Below are 23627 nucleotides of genomic sequence, written 5' to 3' on the forward strand. Positions count from 1 at the left end.
CCGGGATATTTGCAGGACCACCTGCTGCCGGGAACGACTTTCCATTGCCCAGTGCGCTCATACAGGGAGGGCCTCCTCAGGGTGCCGTTGGCCAGACGATGTCGGCTGGCGACCCCCAGGGGGAGGGCCTTCTCTGTGGGAGCACCAGCCCTTTGGAACCAACTTCCCCTTGAGCTTCGGATGGCCCCGGACCTCCGGTCCTTTCGCCACGACCTCAAAACTTTTTTCTTCCATCAGGCTGACCTGGATTGATGATGGGTTTTTAAATGTTTTAATTTTTAACTGTGTAGTTAATTTATTTTGGGGCTGTTATTTAATTCTTTTTTAATTTTTGTATTGTTGTTTTTATTGTTGCTAGCCGCCCTGAGTCCTTCGGGAGATAGGGCGACATATAAGTGCCATAAATAAATAAATAAATAAATAAATAAATAAATAAATAAATAAATAATAAAAGAGACAATTTTACCACCTCGGCCGACTCCGTTGCCTTTTACCGTCCAAAGCATCCTCGTTTAACAGCAGATTGACCGTGGGTGTGTGGGTGTGGGGGGCTCCAGCAGACTCCGTGCTGGCTTTCCCTTTATTAGAGGGGTCCAAATGGAGTCAGGAGAGCCATCTGTCCGTGATACTTAAATCAGGATTCCTGCAGTCAGCAGAGGCTGAGTTTCACAGCCTCGAGGGTCTTAACCATCTTTATATAATTTGAAGGAAGAAAGAAATGAGACTCGGCTTTCTAACGTGACTTAAAACAAAACAGCCACCTCACCCCACCCCACCCACCCCGACGTGGGGCAGATATTTGATGTTATCCACCTCCCCAGATCCAGTACAGATCAAAAGCCTGGGATAAATCTAGTTTAATGAAAAGAAGGACTGGGGGGGAGGGGGGTGGTGACATGATAGCAGTCTTTCAATATTTGAGAGGTTGCCACAAAGAGGAAGTGGGGAGGGGGTAGGGGGTGGGTGGGCAACCTATTCTCCAAGGCACCAGAAAGTAAGAGAAGAAGCAAGGGATGGAAACTCATCAAGGAGAGAAGCAACCTGGAGTTAAGGAGAAACTTCCTAACAGGGAGGACAATTAACCAGTGGAACCACCTGCCTCCAGAAGTTGTGACTGCTCCAACACTGGAGGTTTTTAAGAAGAGGCTAGGCCACGGGTCGGCAACCCGCGGCTCCCAGCCGCCCGGTGCGCGCGCACCTCTTTGAACGGGCAGTGGTGCGCGCGCACCTCTCCAAATGGAGAGTGGCCCTGCCCGTTTGGAGAGGTGCGCGCGCACCTCCCCGAACGACCGGTGCACGCGCACCTCCCCAAACCTTTGGAGAGGTGCGCGCATACCTCCGCGCAAACGGGCAGAGATGCCGCTCTTTGAGGAAGCTGTAGCGGCCCGTCTCCGAAGCTGCCGCTTTTGGCAGCTTTGCAGAGGGGCCGCTATAGCTTCCTCAAAGAGCCGCGCCCCTGCCCATTCTGAGAGGTGCGCGCGCACCTCTCCGAACGACCGGAGGTGTGCGTGCACCTCCCCAAACCTTTGGAGAGGTGCGCGCGTACCTCCACGCGAACGGGCAGGGGCGCTGCTCTTTGAGGAAGCTGCCGCGGCCCGTCTGCAAAGCTACTGAAAGCGGTGCAGAGGGGCCATCGCCGTCGGGCAACCGGGAACCGGTTCCATTTCACTTTTTAAAAAAAATGGCAACCGCGTGCGTCCGCGCATGCGCAAAAAACATTTTGCGCATGCACAAAACTTTTTTTTGCGCATGCGCGTGCATGGACACACGCACGCGGCTCCCACTTTTTTTAATTTGTGATGGAACCGGTTCCCAGTGGCTCTTTTCCTTTTTTAGGTTGCCGACCCCTGGGCTAGACAGCCATTTGTCTGAAATGGTATACAGTCTCCTACTTGAACAGGGGGCTGAACTAGAAGACCTCCAAGGTCCCTTCCAGCTGTATTCTGATTGATTGATTGATTGATTGATTGAAGAGTCTTCCAAAGTCCTTGAAACGGTTAGCTTCTTAAGCTAGGACCAGTCTAATCCCAGCTCCTAAATCAAAGCTATCGGGTTTGTACGTCCTAATTTTACATGTTTTTTTCCCACCTCTCAGGTCCATGTCTTTCTTTCCCCGCTGCTGGAAAATAACAATAACCAACATGATCTGTTGTGCTTTCACCCCACACTTTAGAAATCTGCCATTAAAAGGCCCTGGGACAGGCAGGAAAAGAAAAGAAAGGAAGAAAGGAAATCACCCTCCGGAGGAATAATGACGGCAGAGTAAATTAAACCCAACGAGGCAAAACATCTGGAAAACCGAGATTAAAAGCTCTTGTTTCTCCCCCCCCCACACACTTATAGCTTTTAGTTAAAAATGCTGTTTGGATGGAAGTATTGCAAAGACCTTTGAAGGGAAGGAGGTGTGGAATAAGTAAATAAAAGGCAAGGGAAATAATATTCCTTTATTGCAATCAGCTTTCTGGCTTGGCCGGTGCAGAACATCTTTTCAATGTGGAGAAAAGGGATTTTTTGGAAGTTTCACAAAAGTTGTTGTTGTTGTTAGCTGCGAAGTCGTGTCCAACCTCTTGCGACCCCATGGACAACGTTCCTCCAGGCCTTCCTGTGCTCCACCATCTTCTGGAGTCCATTTAAGCTCACGCCTCCTGCTTCAGGGACTCCATCCAGCCACCTCATTCTCCGTCGTCCCCTTCTTCTCTTGCCCTCAATCTCTCCCAGCATGAGGCTCTTCTCCAGTGAGTCCTTCTTTCTCATTAGGTGGCCAAAGTATTTGAGTTTTAGCTTCAGGATCTGGCCTTCTAAAGAGCAGTCAGGGGGGATCTCCTCTAGGACCGACCGGTTTGATCGCCTTGCAGTCCAAGGGACTCGCAGGAGTCTCCTCCAGCACCAGAGTTCAAAGGCCTCAATTCTTTGGCGCTCGGCCTTTTTTATGGTCCAACTTTCACTGCCACGCATTGCAACTGGGAAGACCATAGCCTTGACTATACACACTTTTGTTGACAGGGTGATGTCTCTGCTTTTTAGTGTGCTGTCTAGATTTGCCATGGCTTTCCTCCCCAGGAGGAAATGTAGCCAACAGAAAATCTGGAGAGGGAAGTGTAATGTATTGGGCCTTTTACTTGAACTGTTTTCACGTGTCTTTTGAAAGCTTCTTAAGATTGCTTAATTAGGGTGTTTGTGTAACGGTCGCTGGCTGCCCAGACATGCAGTCTCCAGGACGATCATTGGTTGGCTCTGGGGTGGGAATAGGTTCCTTTAAACCTATTGGCCACCGCCTAGTGGCTGTTGTGATTCAGGGTCAGCCTGTGGGTTCGGCAGTTGGGTCGGACGACTCAGAGGAGGAGGAGGGGGGTGTTGAAGAGCTTGCTGATGATGGCTTTGAGGCTCCGCAGAGCCCTCAGCCAGGCCCCTCCCACCTGGTAGAGACCCAGCTGTGTGAGCCTGACAGCGTGGATGAAGATGACCCAAGGACGCCCGACGCAGGAGGCAGTCAATCAGGAGTAAACAGAGGAAGGCAATGGGGCTTCTCGGAAGGAGGCAGAGAGAAGCCGCGCCCTGAACTGTATTTAAGGGGGAATGCTTGGGAGGGCTGGTTTGCTGAAGGCAACCGCTTGGATAGTTCCTGTTTCATAGCTCCTGTTTCATGTTTGGTGTCTGTTTTATGTTAATAAATTTGGCAGGCTTTATTCCAGCCTCTTGCCGTTTGTAAAGGGGTTGTCCCTGCCTTTTCTGCAGGGCCGGTAGCAGGCTGGTACAGAACAGTGGCCAACTGTATAAGTAGCTGCGCAGAAGCCTCTGATTCAGTTCTGTTCCTGTTACTTCAATAAAGCAATGTTCCTGTTTGAACCCTCTCGTCTCGCCTCCTGCTTCCAAAGAACCCACTACACAACAGGAAGAAACAGATTCAAAAGATGCGGGAAGAAAGACAAAAGTCAAACCAGGGCAAGGATAAAGCAGAGAATAAACCCAGAAGGTAGCTAGGATTGCCGGCGGGTGACTCCCAGAAAGAGGGCCTTCTCTGTGGGTGCGCCTGCCCTTTGGAACCAAATTCCTATGGAACTTAGGACTGCCCCCAACCTCCGTTCATTTCGCCGGGACCTAAAAACTTGGCTCTTTGAGCTGTCTGGCCTAGACTGAGGGGTTTTTAATTGGGTTTTAAAGTTTTAACTTTTGGGCTTAAATTTAATTAATTGTTTTAAATTTATTTTAACTTTTGTACTGTATGGTTTTAATTGCCCTGTAAACTGCCCTGAGTCCTATGGGAATAGGGCGGTATATAAGTCAAATAAATAAATAAATAAATAAATAAATAAATAAATAAATAAATAAATAAAATAAATAAAATAAATAAATAAATAAATAAATAAATAAATTAAAAAAACGATTTTCATTAAAAGTATAATCAGCTCCTGCATCCTAATCTCAAGTTATCTTCCTAAACAGGTAGCGATTGACTTAACGGCCACAATTCAGCCCCAATTTTCTGTTGCTAAGCAAGACAGTTGTAGCAAGTTTTGCCCCATTTTACGACCTCTCCCGCCGCAGTTGCTAAGCAAATCCCCACGGTTGTTAAGTTAGGAACACGGTTGTTAAGTGAATCTGGTTTCCCCCATTGACATTGCTTGTCAGAAGGTCACAAATGGGGATCACGCGACGCCGGGGACACCAGCTGCCTGCAATTAGTGCAGGTTCGTGTCCCACCAGGCTCAAGGTTGACTCAGCCTTCCATCCTTCCCAGGTAGGTAAAATGAGGACCCAGATTGTTGGGGGCAATGAGCTGACTTTGTAATAATGCCGCTTGGGTGTGTGTGCTGAAAGCCCTAATAAGCAGGCATATACATAGAATGAAGGCTACTGCTAAGCTTGTAAGCCGCCCTGAGTCTTTGGAGAAGGGCGGGATATAAATGGGATATAAATAAATAAATAAATAAATAAATAAATAAATAAATAAATAAATAAATAAATACGAGGCAGTTGCCAAATGTCCAGATCTGGAGCATGTAATCGTGGGGGAATGTTGCAACGGTCATTAAGTGTGAAAAACAACCCTAAGTCGCTTTTTTTTCCAGCGACATCGTGACTTTGGATGGTTGCTAAACAAACGGTTGTGAGTCCAGGACTGCCTATACTTAATTTCTGGGGTTCTCTGGGTTTTTGCAGGCCAGCAATTTAGTGGCACCCAGCACCCCAACCCTTCTTGAGCAGACCACCCTGATTAAAAGTGAACCGTTTGCTTTGGGGTGCCTGTTTGGCCCTGCGGTCGAGCGAGGCCTCTCCCTACTCAAGAGAAGCATGACTGGCAAACAAGGGGAGAAGGCCCTCTGGGAGGGAAGGGGAGGGAAGGGCTACACCATTTCATTTTCCATCTCAGACGAGGTTGATAGAAAAGTGGACAGCCAGGCGAGTTTCTGGTAGGCTTGTGTTACGTCTTTGTGAGAAACACTTCTCGCTACTGGAAGATCTGCATCTCCTGTCTCTCTCTCTGGCTGTCCATCCATCCATCCGTCCGTCCGTCCATCCATCCATCTGTCCGTCCGTCCATCCATCCATCCATCCATCCATCTGTCCATCCTATCACCCATCTCTATCACCCCCCATCTAGCTCTCTATCTCTCATCTATCTCTAAACATCCATCTGTCCGTCTTTATCTAATCTCTTTGTCTCATCATCTGTTTATCTACCTATGTTCTATCATCTATTCATTTCTCTCCTATCTCTCTATCTCTCTATCTCTCTATCTCTCTATCTATCTATCTATCTATCTATCTATCTATCTATCTATCTATCATCTATCATTTATGTCTTCTCTTATCTATCTATCTCTCTATCTCTCTATCTATCATCTATCATTTATGTCTTCTCTCATCTATCTATCATCTATCATTTATGTCTTCTCCTATCTATCTATCTATCTATCTATCTATCTATCTATCTATCTATCTATCTATCTATCTATCTATCTATCTATCTATCTATCTTTTCCTACCTATCATCTATCATTTGTCTTCTCTCTCTCTCTCTCTCTCTCTCTCTCTCTCTCTCTCTCTCTCTCTCTCTATCTCTATCCTACTGTATCTATCTATATCTATTTATATCATGCCTATCATCTATTTACCTTTCTATATCTATTATCCATCCATCCATCTATCCTTCATCTCTCTCCCGCCTAGCTCTCCATCTCTCCATTTTTGTCTGTCTCTAACATCTCTCTTCCCCCCCCTTTGTCTTTCTCTTCCCTTCCTCCCTCCGATTTCCTTGAGCCATACAGTATCCAAAGAGCATGTACAGGATGGGTTAGGCCACCCTACTTTTTCTGCCCTTCTGCCCTTCTGCCTTCAACGAAGAGTTCGAAGGAAGGACTCACATGATCACAATGGGATTGATTTTTATCTTTTTTTTAAATAAACTTTATTCTATATTACAAATAGCTTTTTTTGTTTTGTTTTGTTTTGTTCTGTTCTGTTCTGGACTGCAAAATAGGAATGCCTTATATTTACAAACACAGGTATACAATTAAGTATAACAAAGGTACAGAAGCTTTACCAAGTTAACACCAGGATCCTGTTTGAAAGAACTCATCGTTTCCATGATACGGTTTGGGTTTGGAAACTCAAGATATTAGGTTTAAAACAAAAAATAAAATAACTGGAAAAGGAAGAAAAGCAGCAGAGTTCGATCATCCGAAGCCTGCACATTTGCAATCCAGGCTGTGCTGTTTTCATTATCAATATTATCATCATTATTATTGTGGCTCTTTGTAATACTGTCTTATAAAGATGAGACCTTCTCCCAACACTTCCTGTTCAAAATAGAAATTTTACTAAATCAGGCAGAGGTTGACCTGTAATACCAAACTTGAAGATGTGTGGACTCCAATTCCCATTCCATGCTGGCTGGGGAATTTGGGGACTTGGAGTCCAAAACCTCTTAGTTGCGGAGGTTGAGAAACACCGGCACACAGGATCGAAACATGGTTAAAAATCGCCAGGGTGTTCTGTTGCTGGCATAAACAATTACCGGTAGTCCTCGGCTTACGACAACCCTCGAGATCAGAATTTCTGTCGCTAAGCGAGTCACACCTTTTTTCGCCATGGTGGTTAAGCGAACTAGTGCAGTCGTTAAATGAATCGTGCGGCCGCTAACGTGAATCCAGCTCCCCCATTGACCTGGCTTGTCAGAGGCTGGCTGGAGAGGCTGCAAAGGGTGATCACATGAGCCCTGGATGTTGCAACAGTCAGACAGTTGAGGGCCGGCTGTAACTCATTTTCTTCCCTGCTGATGTAACTTCAAATGGTCATAAGCCGAGGACTACAAGTATATTGGCTCAAATTCCGCCTAGTACGGCAAGGTAGTCTTTGCATTTCCTGTAGTTCCCGCGAGTCTTGGTAAGAAATTACTGCTTGTAGCTCTTCGAATGCCATGCAGGTTTTTTAAAAAAATTCATATCAGGTAAATGGCACTTAAAAAAAAAATCTTGAGAGTCCTCATACGGGAAAAGAATCAAGAGTTTCTTTGTGGGTGGGAAGATCTCGGACTGCAAAAATTAAAAATTGTGTTTGGAATTCAGAACTGCCTCCCAGAATCCTTGGAAATGGGATGAAGGGGGATGAAAACCAGTCTGGAGGAAGTTCAGTTTTCTTTATTCAGGGTGGGATGGAATGTCTAAGGAGATTCTCCGTCATCCAGGTCATGGTTATCCCCAAAGATGCTTTTTCAGGAGGCAACTGGACTCTCTTGTTTTTTTCTCTGAAGACCTTTCTCTTCTCACCCAAGAAGCTTCTTCAGCTCTGACTGGATGGGTGGGGAGTGGAAGGATTTATACTCCTTGAAGAGAGTTGGTCATTTGCGTTCTTTTAGAGAGCCGTTGAGGCCACTTGGAGGTTTATCAAAATCCACATTTTGGACAGAGGAGAACCGCTGGTTTGAAAGAAGGGTCAAAGAGGCCATCTATCTCCAAATTGAACATCCCACCCTCAATATAGGGGGAGGCCTACGACATCATCTATCGCCAGTGTACAACACGATCCTTTCAGCAGTTCCAAGAAGGTCCCACACCCATTTGCATCCTGAGGGGGCAGATCAACCTCCAGGTGCCCTCAATGACTCTCTGAAAGAATGCAAATGACCAGCTGTCTGTAAGGAGTATAAATCCTTCCATTCCCTGCCATCCAGGCAGAGCTGAAGAAGCTTCTCGGTGACCCTGAGGGGGCAGATCAACCTCCAGGTGGACTCAATGACTCTCTGAAAGAATGCAAATGACCAGCTGTCTGTAAGGAGTATAAATCCTTCCATTCCCTGCCATCCAGGCAGAGCTGAAGAAGCTTCTCGGTGACCCTGAGGGGGCAGATCAACCTCCAGGTGGACTCAATGACTCTCTGAAAGAATGCAAATGACCAGCTGTCTGTAAGGAGTATAAATCCTTCCATTCCCCGCCATCCAGGCAGAGCTGAAGAAGCTTCTGGGATGAGAAGCGAAACGCCTTCAAAGAAAAGCGAGGAAGTCCAGTTGCCTCCTGGAAAAAAAACATATTTGGGATGTAGGATGGAACCCTAAATTTTACCTGGGTTCTTGAATTTTTCTGGATTGCGCCTTAAACCAGCCACATTGAAGGTGATTAAATAACACCCACCCACACACACACACACACACACACATCAAGGTCTTTGTGGATCAAGCGTCTCCGTTCACATACCTGGTAAACCTGGCTAGGGTTAATCTCGGTTTATTTTGTGTCCCAGGTGCTCATCCTACCATTCAGAGGATGGTGCAAAGACACGTAGAGGCGTTGATTTCACACTCTGAGGAAGCTGTGTGAATCCTGTCACACTCTCCGAAGCACAACACATTAAACCCAGTTACCGAACTGCCTCATCTTCCAGTGTCACTTCACACAATAAACCTTAAACCAGAAAAAGGGCAGGGTGGGAGCAAGCCAGTAACCCAGGGGAGAACGATCCACAATGAAAAATGAAAAATTAACCGAGAAGTTTGAACGGGGCTGCCAAATTTTCAAACAAACCAGCTTCAGCATGTCGCATCCAGAATTACAGTCAAGCTCTTGAACAAAAGAACAGGTCTACTGAACGCAAAGTTTCTCACACAGACAGTCCTCGACTTACGACCACAATTGAGCCCAAACTTTTATCTGGCTAAGCAAGACGGGTATCGAGGGAGTTTTGCCCCATTTTTATGGCTTTTCTTGCTACGGTTGCTAAGTCGAATCACCGCAGTTGTCAAGTTAGTAACGTCATTAAACGAATCTGGTTTCTCTCCCCCCCAATTGACTTTGCTTGCCAGAAGGTCGTAAAAAGGGGATCACGTGGCCCCGGGACGCTGCAACCGTCATAAATAGGAGCCAGTTGCCAAGCGTCTGGATTTTGGATCACCTGCCCACGGGGAGGCTGCAACGGTTGTAACTGTGAAAAACGGTCCTCAAGTCGCTTTTTTCAGGGCTGTTGCAGCTTTGAACGGTCACTAAATGAGCAGTTATAAGTCGAGAACTGCCTGTAACAATAGAGAGATTAATCCCTGGGATTTTGTTCACTTTCCTACTGGTTTCCACGTACTGTACAGCAATTGCACCCATCTGCAGCTTGCTAAATTTCACACAGCTCTGGATTTATTTAAAGTGAGAGGACCCTTTAGATCAGAGACCCCCGACCTTTTGGGCGCCAGGGACCACCGGTTCCGTGGAGAGGGGTTTTTTCCGCGGACCGGAGGGGGCGTGGTTTTGTGTGCTGCCTGCATCCCGCGGATGGGGCTTTGCTTGTTTAGTGCGGACCGGTTGCTGGCATGCCGCGGCCCGGTACTGGTCCACAAACTGGAGGCTGGAGAAGCCCTGCTCAAGTCCGTGCAAAATGCACAGTTGTGGAGCCGAGATCTCAGCGGAATTTGTAGGAAAGTGAGTCTGAAAATTGGAGAAAGAAGTTGCGGAACACTGAATTCAGACACGGAGTGATTTGATCACAGCTACCGTAGTTTGGAGCTGTTGTTATTGGCACAGAGAAGTGTAAGATGTTTTCCTGGATCAAATCAGAAAGAAAGGGGTTTTAAAGAAAAATTGTATGTTAAAACTTTTCAATAAAAAAAAAAAGAAAGGAAGGAAGGAAGGAAGGAAGGAAGGAAGGAAGGAAGGAAGGAAGTTAGGAAGGAAGGAAGGAAGGAAGGAAGGAAGGAAGGAAGTTAAGAAGGAAGGAAGGAAGGAAGGAAGTTAGGAAGGAAGGAAAGAAGTTAGGAAGGAAGGAAGGAAGGAAGGAAGGAAGGAAGGAAGGAAGGGAGAGAGGGAGGGAGGGAGGGAGGGAGGAAAATAAGAGGTGGAAGGCAGAAAGTAGGAAAGAAGGAAGAAAGGGAGGGAGGGAAATAAAAGGGAAGGCAGAAAGTAGGAAAGAAAAAAGAAAGGGAGGGAGGAATAGGGAAGGAAGGAAAGGGAGGGAGGGAGGGAGGAAAATAAAAGGTGGAAGGCGGAAAGTAGGAAAGAAGGAAGAGAGAGAGAGAGGGAGGAAGGGAGAAAGAAGAAAGGTAAAAGAAGAAAGGGATGAAAGGAGGGAGGGAGGGAAGGGAGGAAGGAAGGAAAGGAGAGAGGTAAATAAGAGGAAGAAGGAAGGAAGTAGAGAAGAAGGAAGAAAGGGAGGGAGGGAGGGAGGAAGGAAGGAGAGAAAGAAAGGTAGAAAGAAGAAAGGAAGGGAGGGAGCGAAGAAACCAGGAGTTCAGGAGAAGCTTCCTAACAGTGAGAAAAATCAACCAGGGGAACAGCCTGCCACCAGAAATCGTGGGCGCTCCATCACTGGAGGGTTTTTTTTTAAGAAAAAGACTGGACAGTCACCTGTCTGAGATGGCACAGGGTGTCCTGCTTGAGCAGGGGGCTGGACTGGAAGACCTCCAAGGTCCCTTCCGGCTCCTATTCCGATTGGCTGATTATTCCAGCTGTAACGATGGTTTCACAGGGGGAAAAAACCGGTAGGAAATTGAACGGATTACATTACGGCCACTGCAACTTCCATTTCGTTGGGAAAGGCCCGGTGACCACACAAACACACACACACACACACACGCCAACTCCAAGTAAGAAACTCTTTCTCTTCCGCCTCCCCACCTCCAATTCCGGGCTAGGACCTCGTCCTTATCTATATAACGCTGGCTGTCATTTTATCCGGGCCTTGGCTGTGCCTTTGTGGTTTAGGAAGGCAATCCAGGAAGTAAAATAGGAGAGATCCTTTGGGGAGTCTTCAAGGGCAGGCCCCAACTCAGGCTGAGTTGGCTTTCCCCCAGCAGACGCAACGTCGCTGGTTTAAGGAGCAGAAGCAGAAGGACCTGGAGTGCTTCTTCACGTAGTTGGAGAAGGTACAGGTGGGGGGCGCGGATGACCTAAGATTGGGAGAATGGCTCTTCTTCCCGTTACCCGGCCAACGCAAGGAACCACGATTGACCCACCAAACCAAACCAAACAGGGGAAAGAAAAAAAAAAGAAGAAGAAGAAGAAGAAGGATACCGTATGAAAATCAGAAGAGGGGAAGAGGGAAAAAGGCAGACTTCGCTTCTCCACCCAATCTCCAGAGATGGGTGGACAATCCTCCCGGTTCACAGATCACCGAGAGGCCTTCTTTCCATGACCTTCCTCTGCGGCAACCTCTCCGTTCCTCCTCTTGAGGGCAAAGGTTGAGGAGAGGCAGCCGTTGGAGAAGAAGTTGTGTCTTTGTTTGTGTTTGTTTTCTCCCCCCCCCCAACCCACACCCCACACACGGGTGGGGACTTCTGAAAGCCAGAGAGCAATCCTCTCCCGGCACAGCTTCTGCGTGAACCCTGGGCTCCGTTCGGCATTGGCGAGCTCGAGGATGGCGTGCCATCAAAGCAGCAAAGCATGGTGGAGGTGAACCCCAAGGTTACTCCTGCTCGCTTCACGGAGCAGGCAGTGGTACATTCGGGTGGCCACCGAAGAGGAACCTGCAGACAGAACCGGGCCCCCACCTGGACCTTCCCTGCCTTTTGCGGAGTCCTACTCAAGAGACGTTCCTCAAATCCTTGAGGACTGGGTAGTTCCGGCGGACGGGCGAGGCTCAAGAGACTTCAAAGCGTCTTCTGGCGACCCTCCTTGGCAGCCGGTTGGAAACTTGCACTTGATGATAAAAGTGGACTGAGGCACGGCTTGGTTTTGTGTGTGTGTGTGTGTTGCGTTTGCGTGTCTGTGCGTGTGTCTGTGTGTTCTTTGTGTTCATCTGTTTGTGTCGATCCCTCCTGGAAAAGTCCTCTAGTTGGGGCAGTTCTCAGCTGTCTATGCTCATGAGGGTGATAACTTGTTCAAGTTTGTAGGTGAGTTTCTGCTTGCCGGCTTGGTCGTCCTGATCAAGGGCTCCAAGGATCTGTGCAAAAGAGAGAAAGGAGAAAGGCGTTAGTAGTGCACGGGACGCGTGTCCAGCTGAAAGGGACCACCAAAGGGATGGATGGATGTACTGGATGGATGGATGGATGGATGGGTGATGACCCAGGGCACAGCACAGAGGCAATGCAGTCAGCTGTCAATTCAAACCACCCTTTACCTGCTCAACATTTTCCCCAAAGGCTCCCACGTTTCTGGCAAGCCTCCAACAAAAGAAGACACACGCCCCTTCAGCCAACTCTGGCTGCAAGTAGGTTCACAGACAGTCTGATCAGAAGAGGAATTTACTCAAGGCCACGGAGATAACAAGGCATGACATCATACATCATAAACCTAAGGAGTCTGTGGGAATACAAGCTTGCCTGAGCAGTTTCAGAAGAGAAGCCAAAATACAGTCCGAGGTCTTTGAACATCCAAGCAACGTTCTCAGTCAGTCCAATGGTCAGAGTTTCCGGGTTTCCAAGCAGAGGTCACAGAACAAGAGATCAGCAACAACACACACAACTCCAAGGAATCAGCGTTTGTTCCCGACAAATGCCTCTCCCCACAGCGTTTCCTTAAGTCTCAGTCTCCAGGTGTGCCTTGTGGAGAGGGGCGGGATGCTCTTCTCCCGAGTAGTTGAGCCTGCCTGCGTTGTTCTTCCCTCCTTCTCTCCACTCTCTGTGCTCTAGGACCAGGTGGGGGTGGCCCTTGCTCATCGCCTGAACTCTGTCTCTCCTGTTCATCCTGTCCCAATCCTGAAGGGCCTTGGCCGGCCTCGGCCTGCTCTTCCCCATATTCCTCTGAAGCCACAGACACCTCACCCTCGACCTCCATAGGGTCCCATTCCAGCTCATTTTCCTCCGCAGATTCAGGCTCTGACGGAGGCATGACAGTACGTATGGAGGTATGGATACATCTTAGAGCAGGGGTCCCCAAACTGTGGGCCACGGCCTACCACCAGGGCTGCTGGCCATGGGGCTGCGGCACAGGCTGGCCGGTGTGCACACATATGTGTGCCCTCACCCCCACTTGTGCTAGCACCACGGCTGTGTTGAAAATGGGGTGCGCGCCACTTGGTGAAAAAACAGTGCAGTACGTGGCGCACAAATGGGGCAGGGCTAGCGCCGCCCTGTTTGCAATGTGTGCGTGCATATGCGTAAAATGCTTCCCCCTCTCTTTCCCTCCGATCCACCAACTGAGAAAGGTTGGGGACCTACAACAGATCCACCAACCTACAAAAGGTTGGGCAGTGGTCTCTTCAAGGTCCGTAAGAATGAGTTGTAGGAGAAGGAGAGGCAAAGCTGGAGGAGTCATCAAGAGAGGAATCAGACTGGAGTCGTTACGTTCCCAAGGTCACCTGAGCGGTGCAAATGGGTGTGGAGGCTTCTTTGAACAGATAAGCTTTCAAATGGCCTCAACGACTCTCTAAAACAGAGCTCTCCAACCTTTCCAGGCTCGCAGACCAGCGGGGAGAGCTTCCACGCAAACAAGACCACACCCACTGGTGCAGTAGCAGCGGCCGTGTTCGTGCATGGGGCATGTGCTGGCACCATGCACATGTGCAAATGTCTGCACAACCCAGCAGCAGATAGCGCCCATTTGTGCATGCGCAAACGGGCCCTGCACACACACACACACACACACACACACACACACATCCCATGCTAGCGTCTCCATTCGCACCTACGTGCATATTCAAATGGGGGAGCGGGTGAGAGGGAATGAGCGCCCACAAATGCACACCCTGGCCAGCCATTTCTGTACCCCGCTGGCCAAGAGCCCACAGCCCGGTACCAGGCTGCGGCCCATAGGTTGGGGGCCCCTGCTCTAAAAGAATGCAAATGACCAGCTGTCTGTAAGGAGTATAAGTCCTCCCATTCCTCACCCTCCAGTCAGAGCTGAAGAAGCTCCTTGGATGAGAAGCGAAATGTCTTCAAAGAAAAACAAGGAAGCCCAGTTGCTTCCTTGAAAAAGCACCTTTGGATTTAAGATGAGTGGACTTCAACTCCCAGAATCCCCCAACCGGTCCTGTGAAGTTCACCCATCTAAATCGCTAAGGTAGAGAAACTCTATTCCAGGAAATTCCAGGAAATGATTTGCAGAACATTTATGCCAGGAATCGACAACAATTGTCCTCTGGCTTTTATTTCCCCGAGTCACAAAAATGCCATAGAAGTGGTTGAAGGCCGGAACAAAGTGTTAGTTCACCGTTCGGGACAGCCAGGTCTGACTGCCTCATGCTCACCTCTTCGCTGTACTTGCCCACGTACGAGTAGATCTCGGAGAGTGCACTCATGGTGTTGAACTCGTTCATGTGCATACGTGACTGCTCAGCTAGATACGCATTCATATCCTGGTCGCTAATCGCTGGCATCTTGCCTATATCTGAGTAGTACCTAGTGGGGAATAAAAGGAAAAGGGTGAGATCCCCGTTTTAAAAAAAAGCTTGATGTACAGAGAGCAGAATAACAGTGGAAGGGATCTTGGAGGTCTTCTAGTCCAACCCCTGTTAAGCAGGAGATCCTATATCATTCTGGACAAATGGCTGCCAAGTCTCTTCTTGAAAGTCTCCAGGGTTGGAGCACCTACAACAGAATAACAGAATTGGAAGGGACCTTGGAGGTCTTCTAGCCCAACCCCCTGTCATGCAGGAGACCCTATACCATTTCAGACAAATGACTGTCCAAACTCTTCTCAAAAACCTCCAGCAATGGAGCATTCACAAGTTCTGGAGGCAAGCCGTTCCAGATTAAATGTTCTCTTTGTTGGGAAATTTCTCCTCAGTCCTAGGTGGGTTCTCTCCTTGATTAGTTCCCATCCATTGCTCAAAGTTTTGATCAAGTGTATTGAGAACTGAGTGTCAAGCTTGAAGCTCGCTTTGCTGGTGCAACCATTATTGCTTCCTACCTTGCCAATGAACTTGGGGGGAGGATGGGGAATTGGAATGCAGGCTACAACGATTAAGAAGGCAGACCTTGAGCATCAAGGACGATTCATCAGGTGTCTGACTCTCCTCGGAGACATTTTCTCATAACAATATGACTGCACCCAATTGGGCAATGTGAGCTGTTCAGGGATGGGAAAGGGAATTCTATACTTTTACTATAGGGCAGGGGTCTTCAAACTTGGCCCTTTTGTGACGTGTGGACTTCAACTCCCAGAATTCCGCACCTGGCTGAGGAATTCTGGGAGTTGAAGTCCACACGTCACAAAAGGGCCAAGTTTGAAGACCCCTGCTATAGGGGTGTGGTCTGGGCTTTGCCAGAGCTGGTTTTGCTTTCATACCTGCCAAAATGATGTAGTCAATAAAGTTTTACATTAAGAGATTGGAATGTCGTGAAGGTGTTCGTTTCTTTGGGTTTGTCAGTTGAAACCTTAACACTGAGCACTCCAAGGCTGCCCCATTAGCACACATTCCCTCTATATTTCCATTTCGCTAACGGGCGCCCACTCTTCCAAAAATGTGTTTTGCTCATCATTTCCAGTGTGAGTAAACAGAACATCTAGATCAGGGATCCCCAACCCCCAGTCTGTGGATCGGTACCGGTCCGTGGCATGCCAGCAACCTGTCCGCACAAACAAGCAAAGACCCGTATGTGGGATGCAGGCAGCACACAAAACCGTGCCCCCTCCGGTCTGTGGAAAAAACTCTCTCTGCGGAACCGGTCCTTGGTGCCCAAAAGGTTGGGGACCTCTGATCTACATGACTGCAAGAAAAGATACAGGCCCATGGATTCCCCATTTCTGGCTAGAGCAGCGGCGCCCAAACTTGATGGCTTGGCAGCCCGAGTGGGGGGGGGGAAGGAGAGGGGAACCAGCATGTTGCTCGCGCAAGTCAAGCAGCACACGTGTGCCAGCCAATCACTCGTGCAGCCCGGTTCTGAATCGGGCATGGCCTGGTATGAAGGAGCAGTCTGCGGGTTGGAGACCCCTGGGGTAGAGAACACTACATCTAGCATACTTCTCGGATAGTCCTTGACTTACAACCATTCACTGAGCAATCATTCAAAGTTGCAACGCCACCGTAACAGGTGACTTACAACCAGTTCTTGCCCTTACAACGGTTACAGAATTCCCCCATATCAGACATGTCAAACACAAGGCCCGGGGGCCGGATCCGGCCCGCGAAGTGGTTTCATGTGGCCCGTGAAGCCATCCTGAAAACAGTGAGGGAACGGCCCCCACTGCCTTGGCCCTGGCCCAGAGACCCTCCTTCTGCCAGAGACCCTCAGATCTGTCTCACTCCTGCCCAGGCCCCCATAGACACCCTTGATGCGAACGATGTAGAGCTGGCCATGCCCACCCAGTAGGCCATACACACTCTAGCCACGCCCACCCAGTAGGCCACACCCACCCTGGCCATACCCACCCGGCCCCCTGAGGGCAACCGCAATGCTGATGTGGCCCTCAATGAAATTGAGTTTGACACCCCTGCCCCATATCAAAATTCGAGCAACGGACAACGAGCAGGTATTTACGACGGTTGCAGGATCGCGCATGGGGGGGTGGGGATCCTGTGGTCTCCCTCTACGACCTTCCCCAGCCAGCTTCTGACAAGCAGTCAAGGGGGGGGAAGGATCTGGATTCACTTAACGACCATATGACTCACTTAACAACTGCAGCGATTCACTTACCAACCCTGGGCCAGAAGGGTCATAAAATCGGGCCCTGCTCCCTCAACGCCTGCCTTGCTTAACAATGAAAACCCTCGTCCCACTTTTGTTCGTACGTTGAGAGCTTAGCTGTACAGAAAATGGAGGAACTTAATGAGCAGGGTTGTGAGCACAAGCGTTGCCTGCTCTCAGCTCCCACACCTTATTGCAGCTAACGGGGCTTCGACACCACCCTAATGCGGTGAAAAGATTTACCTGCGGGGGGGGGGGGGAGAAACCTGGGCTTTTTAAGGAGGCTACTCTTTCAGAGGTGTCCCCTGCTTCTCCCCGGCTTTTAAGTCTGTTTTGGGCCACGGAGGACAGGGATTTGCAGAAGGTAATCTGTCACTGTCCCTGGCAGCTGGGCTCCGCTGTCAACTGGTTAATTAGACGCCGTCATTTACATTTTTAATTCCCGCAATCTGACGTTTTCGCAGGCCTGCCCGAGAAATAGCTGCACATGTTCCGCGCGCCCCCTCCCCCCCACCCCGTCTTTCCCCCCAAGGAGCATCCAGAGTTTGGAAGTTTGCAGAGAGAGAAGAAGAAAAAGAAAAGAAAAGAAAAGAAAAGAAAAGAAGAAAAGAAAAGAAAAGAAAAGAAAAGAAAAGAAAAGAAAAGAAAAGAAAAGAAAAGAAAAGAAAAGAAAAAAAGCAGAAGATGAAATAGAGGACGGGTGTCTTGTGAAGCCCCCAAAGTCACCGGCAGAGTTCGGTTCCTTCTTTTCGTTCAACGGCCGCCCCTGCCAAAGGGACTTTAAAATAGAAATGACCAATTTGTGACCTCTAATTTCAGGAGACGTAGTCCTCGACTTACGACTACAACGGAGCTCCAAATTTCTGTTGCTACACGAGACAGGCACCGCTCCGGCAAGAACGCCAAATCGGGTGTTGTCGCTGGAGTAGGGTGTGGGGGTGTTCCATTATATTATTGTATTGTTTTTCCTCTTGTTGTTTTTCATTTTTTTTAATAGGGTGTTTTTCTACTTAAGTAGAAAACAGTTCAAACCCCGAGCTACAGATATTCTTTTCTTTTGGAACGGGTCAGTGTGTTTAGAATATAGAATAACAGAGTTGGAAGGGAACTTGGAGGTCATCTAGTCTAACCCCCTGCTCAGGCAGGAAACCCTATACCAGGGGTAGGCAACCTCAGCTCTTTTATGACTCATGGACTTCAACGGCCAGAATTCCTGAGCCAGCCGTGCTGAGGGGAAAGGGAGAGGTTTCCATGCTGAGCCAGGCTGGCTCAGGAATTCTGGGAGTTGAAGTCCATGAGTCATTAAAGAGCCAAGGTTGCCTACTCCTGGGCTAGGCCTAGGCCGCTTTATGACTCGTGGACTTCAACTCCCAGAATTCCTGAGCCAGCCGTGCTGAGGGGAAAGGGAGAGGTTTCCATGCTGAGCCAGGCTGGCTCAGGAATTCTGGGAGTTGAAGTCCACGAGTCATAAAAGAGCCGAGGTTGCCTACCCCTGCCCTATACCATTTCAGACAAAGGGCTGTCCACATCTCTTCTTTTTTTAAAAAATTTTTATAGGTAATCTTTATTAATTATCTACAGTAAGACTAACAATATAATAATACATAGGGAGAGGGACAAGGGGTTTAAAGACACAAACCATATAATCACATAACACAAACCGTGGAAAACAAACAGAACAGACCGAGAGTTAAATCTACTCCCCTATTAACAAAAAATATATCATCCCAGCTAAACTTTCCGATACATAAAATATCCTTATCATTAAAAGAAAAACAAAAGAAAAACAATATCTTTTCATCTCTTCTTAAACACTTCCAGTGTTGGAGCATTCACCGCTCCTGGAGGCAGGTTGTTCCACCGGTTAATTGTCCTCACTGTCAGGAAGTTTCTCCTTAGTTCCAGGTTGCTTCTCTCCTTGGTTAGTTTCCATCCGTTGCTTCTTGTCTTGCCTTCAAGTGCTTTGGAGACTAGCTTGACTCCCTCTTCTTTGGGGCAGCCCCTGAGATACTGGAAGGCTGCTATCATATCACCCCTCGTCCTTTTCTTCGTTAAACTAGACATATCCAATTCCTGCAACCGTTTCTGATATTGTTTTAGCCTGCAGTCCTCTGATCATCTTTGCTGCTCTTCTCTGCACTCTTTTGTCTGTTGCAGGGGGGAAACCGAGTCCCCGCCATAACGTTGTAGCTTCCAGGCCAGGAGGAGAGTGACTTCTGCTCCTCCATAATGACCTGCTGAAAGGCAGCCATGCACTTTATAAATATTCCCTGCTCGCTGATCCTGCTGAGTGGAACATGAGAACGCGCCCGGGTATTATGCCCGATTAAAAAAGGAATGGTGCTCGCGCAAGAAAACCAACGGTGACATAATCCACTTTGGAGAGGGGCGGGCTGTGTTGTGAACTGTTTATGAACCGCTTTGAGGCACTCAGTAAATCAGACTCACCCCAGTGGAGCCTTCCCTTTTAACTTCCCTCCTGGGAGAGAAATGCAAATGATCGGATTGACTATCCAAACCTGGTTTTCTTCCAGCCTGTTGCATAGACTAGAGAGCTGGCAGCAGAGTAGCTCGAATGTTTGCCAAGTCCAAGCTAATCTATGATAAGGGGAAGGAGGGGGAGTTGTTTGTTTGTTTGTGTGTGTGTGTGTGTGTGTGTGTGTGTTTGCAGCCTGTAACAAGACAGCCCCTGATCTAAACGTCTTTCCAACAGCAGGCAGGGCAGGGCAGAGCTGGCTGGCAAGGGGTTCTCGCTGCGACGGGCAAAGCTGTGGTATATTGCAAAATGTTTAGCCGGTATCTGCTAGCTCAGGGATCCCCAGCCCCCGGTCCTTGGACTGGTCCTGGGCCGCGGCGTGCCAGCAACGGGTCCGCACAAACAAGCAAAGCCCCATCTGCGGGATGCAGGCAGCACGCAAATCCACGCACCCTCCGGTCGGCGGAAAAACCTCTCTCCACGGAACCGGCCCCTGGTGCCCAAATGGTTGGGGTCCTCTGTGCTAGCTGACCTCTCCAAGACTGCCTCCAACAGCTGGGTGGTTTTAGAATAAAGGACACCCCACCCCACCCCACCCCCCACAAAAAAATCAAGCTAATTCAAATTCAAGCGTAGCCTGTTGGCCCAGAGATGGTCAGGTCATCAATTGTTGGGGGTGCAAAAACCGTAGCGATCCACAGGTTAGGACAGGGGTAGGCAACCTCGGCTGTTTTATGACTCATGGACTACAACTCCCAGAATTCCTGAGTCAGCTATGCTGACTCAGGAATTCTGGGAGTTGAAGTCCATGAGTCATAAAACAGCCGAGGTTGCCTACCCCTGGGTTAGGAGAAGGGATCTTGGAGGGTGACACGGCTGACGTTGGAAAGAGGAACCTGTTACAAGTAGTATCTCGACTTACAATGGTTTCATTTAGTGACCGGTTCAAAGTTACAATGGCACTGAAAAAAAAGGGACTTATGCCCATTTTTGCACACCACTGTTGTAGCATCCCCACGGTTATGGGATCAAAATCTGGACGTTTGGCAACTGGCTCCTATTGATGACGGCCGCAATGCAACCTTCTGACAAGCAAAGTCAAGGGAGAAGCCGGCTTCACTTAACAACCGTGTTGCTCACTTAACAACTGCACTGATTCACTTAACAACTGTCGCAAGGAAGGTCATAAAATGGGGCAATGGCAGTAGAAATAGCAATAGCAGACTTATATACTCCTTCACACTGTTTTACAGCCCTCTCTAAGCAGTTTACAGCTTCAGCCTATTGCCCCCGCCCCCCGCCACAACAATCTGGGTCATTTTACCGACCTTGGAAAGATGGAAGGCTGAGTCCACCTTGAGCCGGTCAGGATCGAACTGCTGGCAGTGAGCAGAGTCAGCCTGCAATACAGCATTCTAGCCGCTGGGCTACCCTAGCAAAGCTCATTTAACAAATGTCTCCCATAGCAACATAAATTTTGGGCTCCACTGTGGTTGTAAGTCGAGGACAACCTGTAAGTCTGAACTCCTCATGCCAGAAGATGGAAATTAAACCAAACATGGTACAAAAAATCTGACACACACACACACCACCACCCGTAAATGCTTTAAGCCTTATCTGGGGTTTTTTCCAGGCAAAAGCTGCCAGTCGGGGAGATTCCTTTATTATGGCCATAGAGCAATAAAGTAGCTAGTTTGAACGTGGGTATGTGTAGTCTAACTCAAATGCTTTGGCCACCTAATGAGAAGGAAGGACTCACTGGAGAAGAGCCTCATGCTGGGAAAGGTGGAGGGCAAGAGAAGAAGGGGACGACAGAGAAGGAGGTGGCTGGATGGAGTCACTGAAGCAGGAGGCCTGAGCTTAAATGGACTCCAGAAGATGGTGGAGGACAGGAAGGCCTGGAGGAATGTTGTCCACGGGGTCGCAAGGGGTCGGATACGACTTCGCAACTAACAACAACAAATGCTTAAATGGAAATTAAATTAAATTAAATTAAAAGGTGGGGAGGAAAGCCATGGCCAATCTAGATAGCACACTAAAAAGCAGAGACATCACCCTGCCAACAAAAGTGCGTATAGTCAAGGCTATGATCTTCCCAGTTGCAATGTATGGCAGTGAAAGTTGGACCATAAGAAAGGCCGAGCGCCAAAGAATTGAGGCCTTTGAGCTCTGGTGCTGGAGAAGACTCCTGCGAGTCCCTTGGACTGCAAGGCGATCAAACCGGTCGGTCCTAGAGGAGATCAACCCTGACTGCTCTTTAGAAGGCCAGATCCTGAAGCTAAAACTCAAATACTTTGGCCACCTAATGAGAAGGAAGGACTCACTGGAGAAGAGCCTCATGCTGGGAAAGGTTGAGGGCAAGAGAAGAAGGGGATGACAGAGAATGAGGAGGCTGGATGGAGTCACTGAAGCAGGAGGCGTGAGCTTAAATAGACTCCAGAAGATGGTGGAGGACAGGAAGGCCTGGAGGAATGTGGTCCACGGGGTCAGAAGGCCGCAAAAGGGGATCACCTGGCCCCAGGACACTGCGACTGTCTTAAATACAAAGCGGTTGCCAAGCGTCCGAATTTTGATCCCGAGATGGTGCAACGGTTGTGTGAAAAGCGGTCGTAAGTCCCTTTTTTCCCCCGGAGCTGTGGGTCGGACACGACTTCGCAGCTAACAACAACAACAACAACGTGTAGTCTGGCTGTTCAGCTCTGATAGTTTCTGCTGTGTCCCTCTTCTCTTCTGCTCTCCCTCCTTCTCCTGTCATAGCTCAGGTGCTCTTATGTCCTGGGAGAGACAGCCAGCAAGAGACAGACCTCGTGAAGCTCTTCCAATATCAACCTTGAATGCCAGCCAGGATGGCATGACAGATTAATTTGCAAAAAGCTGGCTCTGGGTGCCTATTCCTGTCAAAGGCTCGGAGATACCTCTATTACTCTGGACCAGTCAAGCTTCCCTGGGAAAAGAGACCGGAGGACAATGGCTGGCTGTGACAGATCTACGTTCTGTGTTTGGGTAATTGACTTCTCCGCTTGAGGAAGGACTCTTAATGGCCCGCTGGGCTTCAGGCAAGACCTGGGATATTTTGAAGAGTATTTGTTTACCATCCAACAAGCTTACAACAAGGTAAAATAATAGAAAACATTAAAACCATAAACATTTAGATTAAAGTTAAGCAAGATCGCTAAGGAAGGAAGCAGTGTACCACAGGGTTGAAGGAAAACAAGGACCAGGGGTGACGTGATAGCAGTCTTCCAATACCCCAGGGGCTGCCCCAAAGAAGAGGGGGGTGTGTCAAACTATTCTCCAAAGCATCCGAAGGCAGGACAACAAGAACAACAAGAACAAGAACAAGAACAAGAACAAGAACAACAACAAAAACAATAATAATAATAATAATAATAATAATAATAATAATAATAATAATAATAATAATAATAATAATAATAAAGTTGGAAGGGACCTTGGAGGTCATCTAGTCCAACCCCCTGCTCAGGCAGGAAACCCTATACCATTTCGGACAAATGGCTGTCCAGTCTCTTCTTAAAAACCTCCAGTGTTGGAGCATTCACAGCTTCTGGAGGCAGGTTGTTCCACTGGTTAATTGTTTTAACTGTCAGGAAGTTTCTCCTTAGTTCCAGGTTGCTTCTCTCCTTGATTAGTTTCCATCCGTTGCTTCTTGTCCTGCCCTCAGGTGTTTGGGAGAATAGCTTGACTCCCTCTTCTTTGGGGCAGCTCCTGAGATACTGGAAGACTGCTATCGTGTCCCCGCTCGTCCTTCTCTTCATTAAACTGGACACACCCAATTCCAGCAGCCCTTCCTTATATGTTTTAGCCTCCAGTCTCCTAATCATCTTTGTTGCTCTTCTCTGTACTCTTTCTAGAGTCTCAACAACTGTTTCCGTCAAGAGACGGAAACTCATCAAGGAGAGAAGCAACCTAGAACAAAGGAGAAACTTCCTGACAGTGAGGACAATTAACCAGTGGAACGTCTTCAGTCCTTCTTTTCTCTAGACTGGCCATACCCAATTCCTGCATATGCCTTTTTTCATATGTTTTTACTCTCCAGGCCTTTAATCATCTTAATTGCTCTTCTCTGCACTTGGGCAACCTGTTGCAAGTTTGGCCAACGTTGCAAGAGGGCTCCGGCACAAGACACCTCCCAGAGGCTTCAGGCCAACT

General features: G+C 48.4%; 1 protein-coding gene across 1 annotated transcript in view; it reads right to left on the reverse strand.

Moving 5' to 3' along the window:
• Positions 1 to 12261: 12261 nt before the first annotated feature.
• PLXNA4 (plexin A4) overlaps positions 12262 to 23627 on the reverse strand; it is a gene marked incomplete at both ends in the record, with an annotated part of 418983 nt that continues 407617 nt past the window's right edge. The window contains 2 exons of the mRNA XM_083365401.1: positions 12262 to 12357; positions 14602 to 14752. Of these exons, the coding sequence (XP_083221527.1) occupies positions 12262 to 12357; positions 14602 to 14752 (247 nt within the window). The remainder of the gene's footprint in view (positions 12358 to 14601; positions 14753 to 23627) is intronic.

Source organism: Vipera ursinii (genome assembly GCF_947247035.1).
Source record: "Vipera ursinii genome assembly, chromosome: 6".
Lineage (NCBI taxonomy): Eukaryota > Metazoa > Chordata > Lepidosauria > Squamata > Viperidae > Vipera > Vipera ursinii.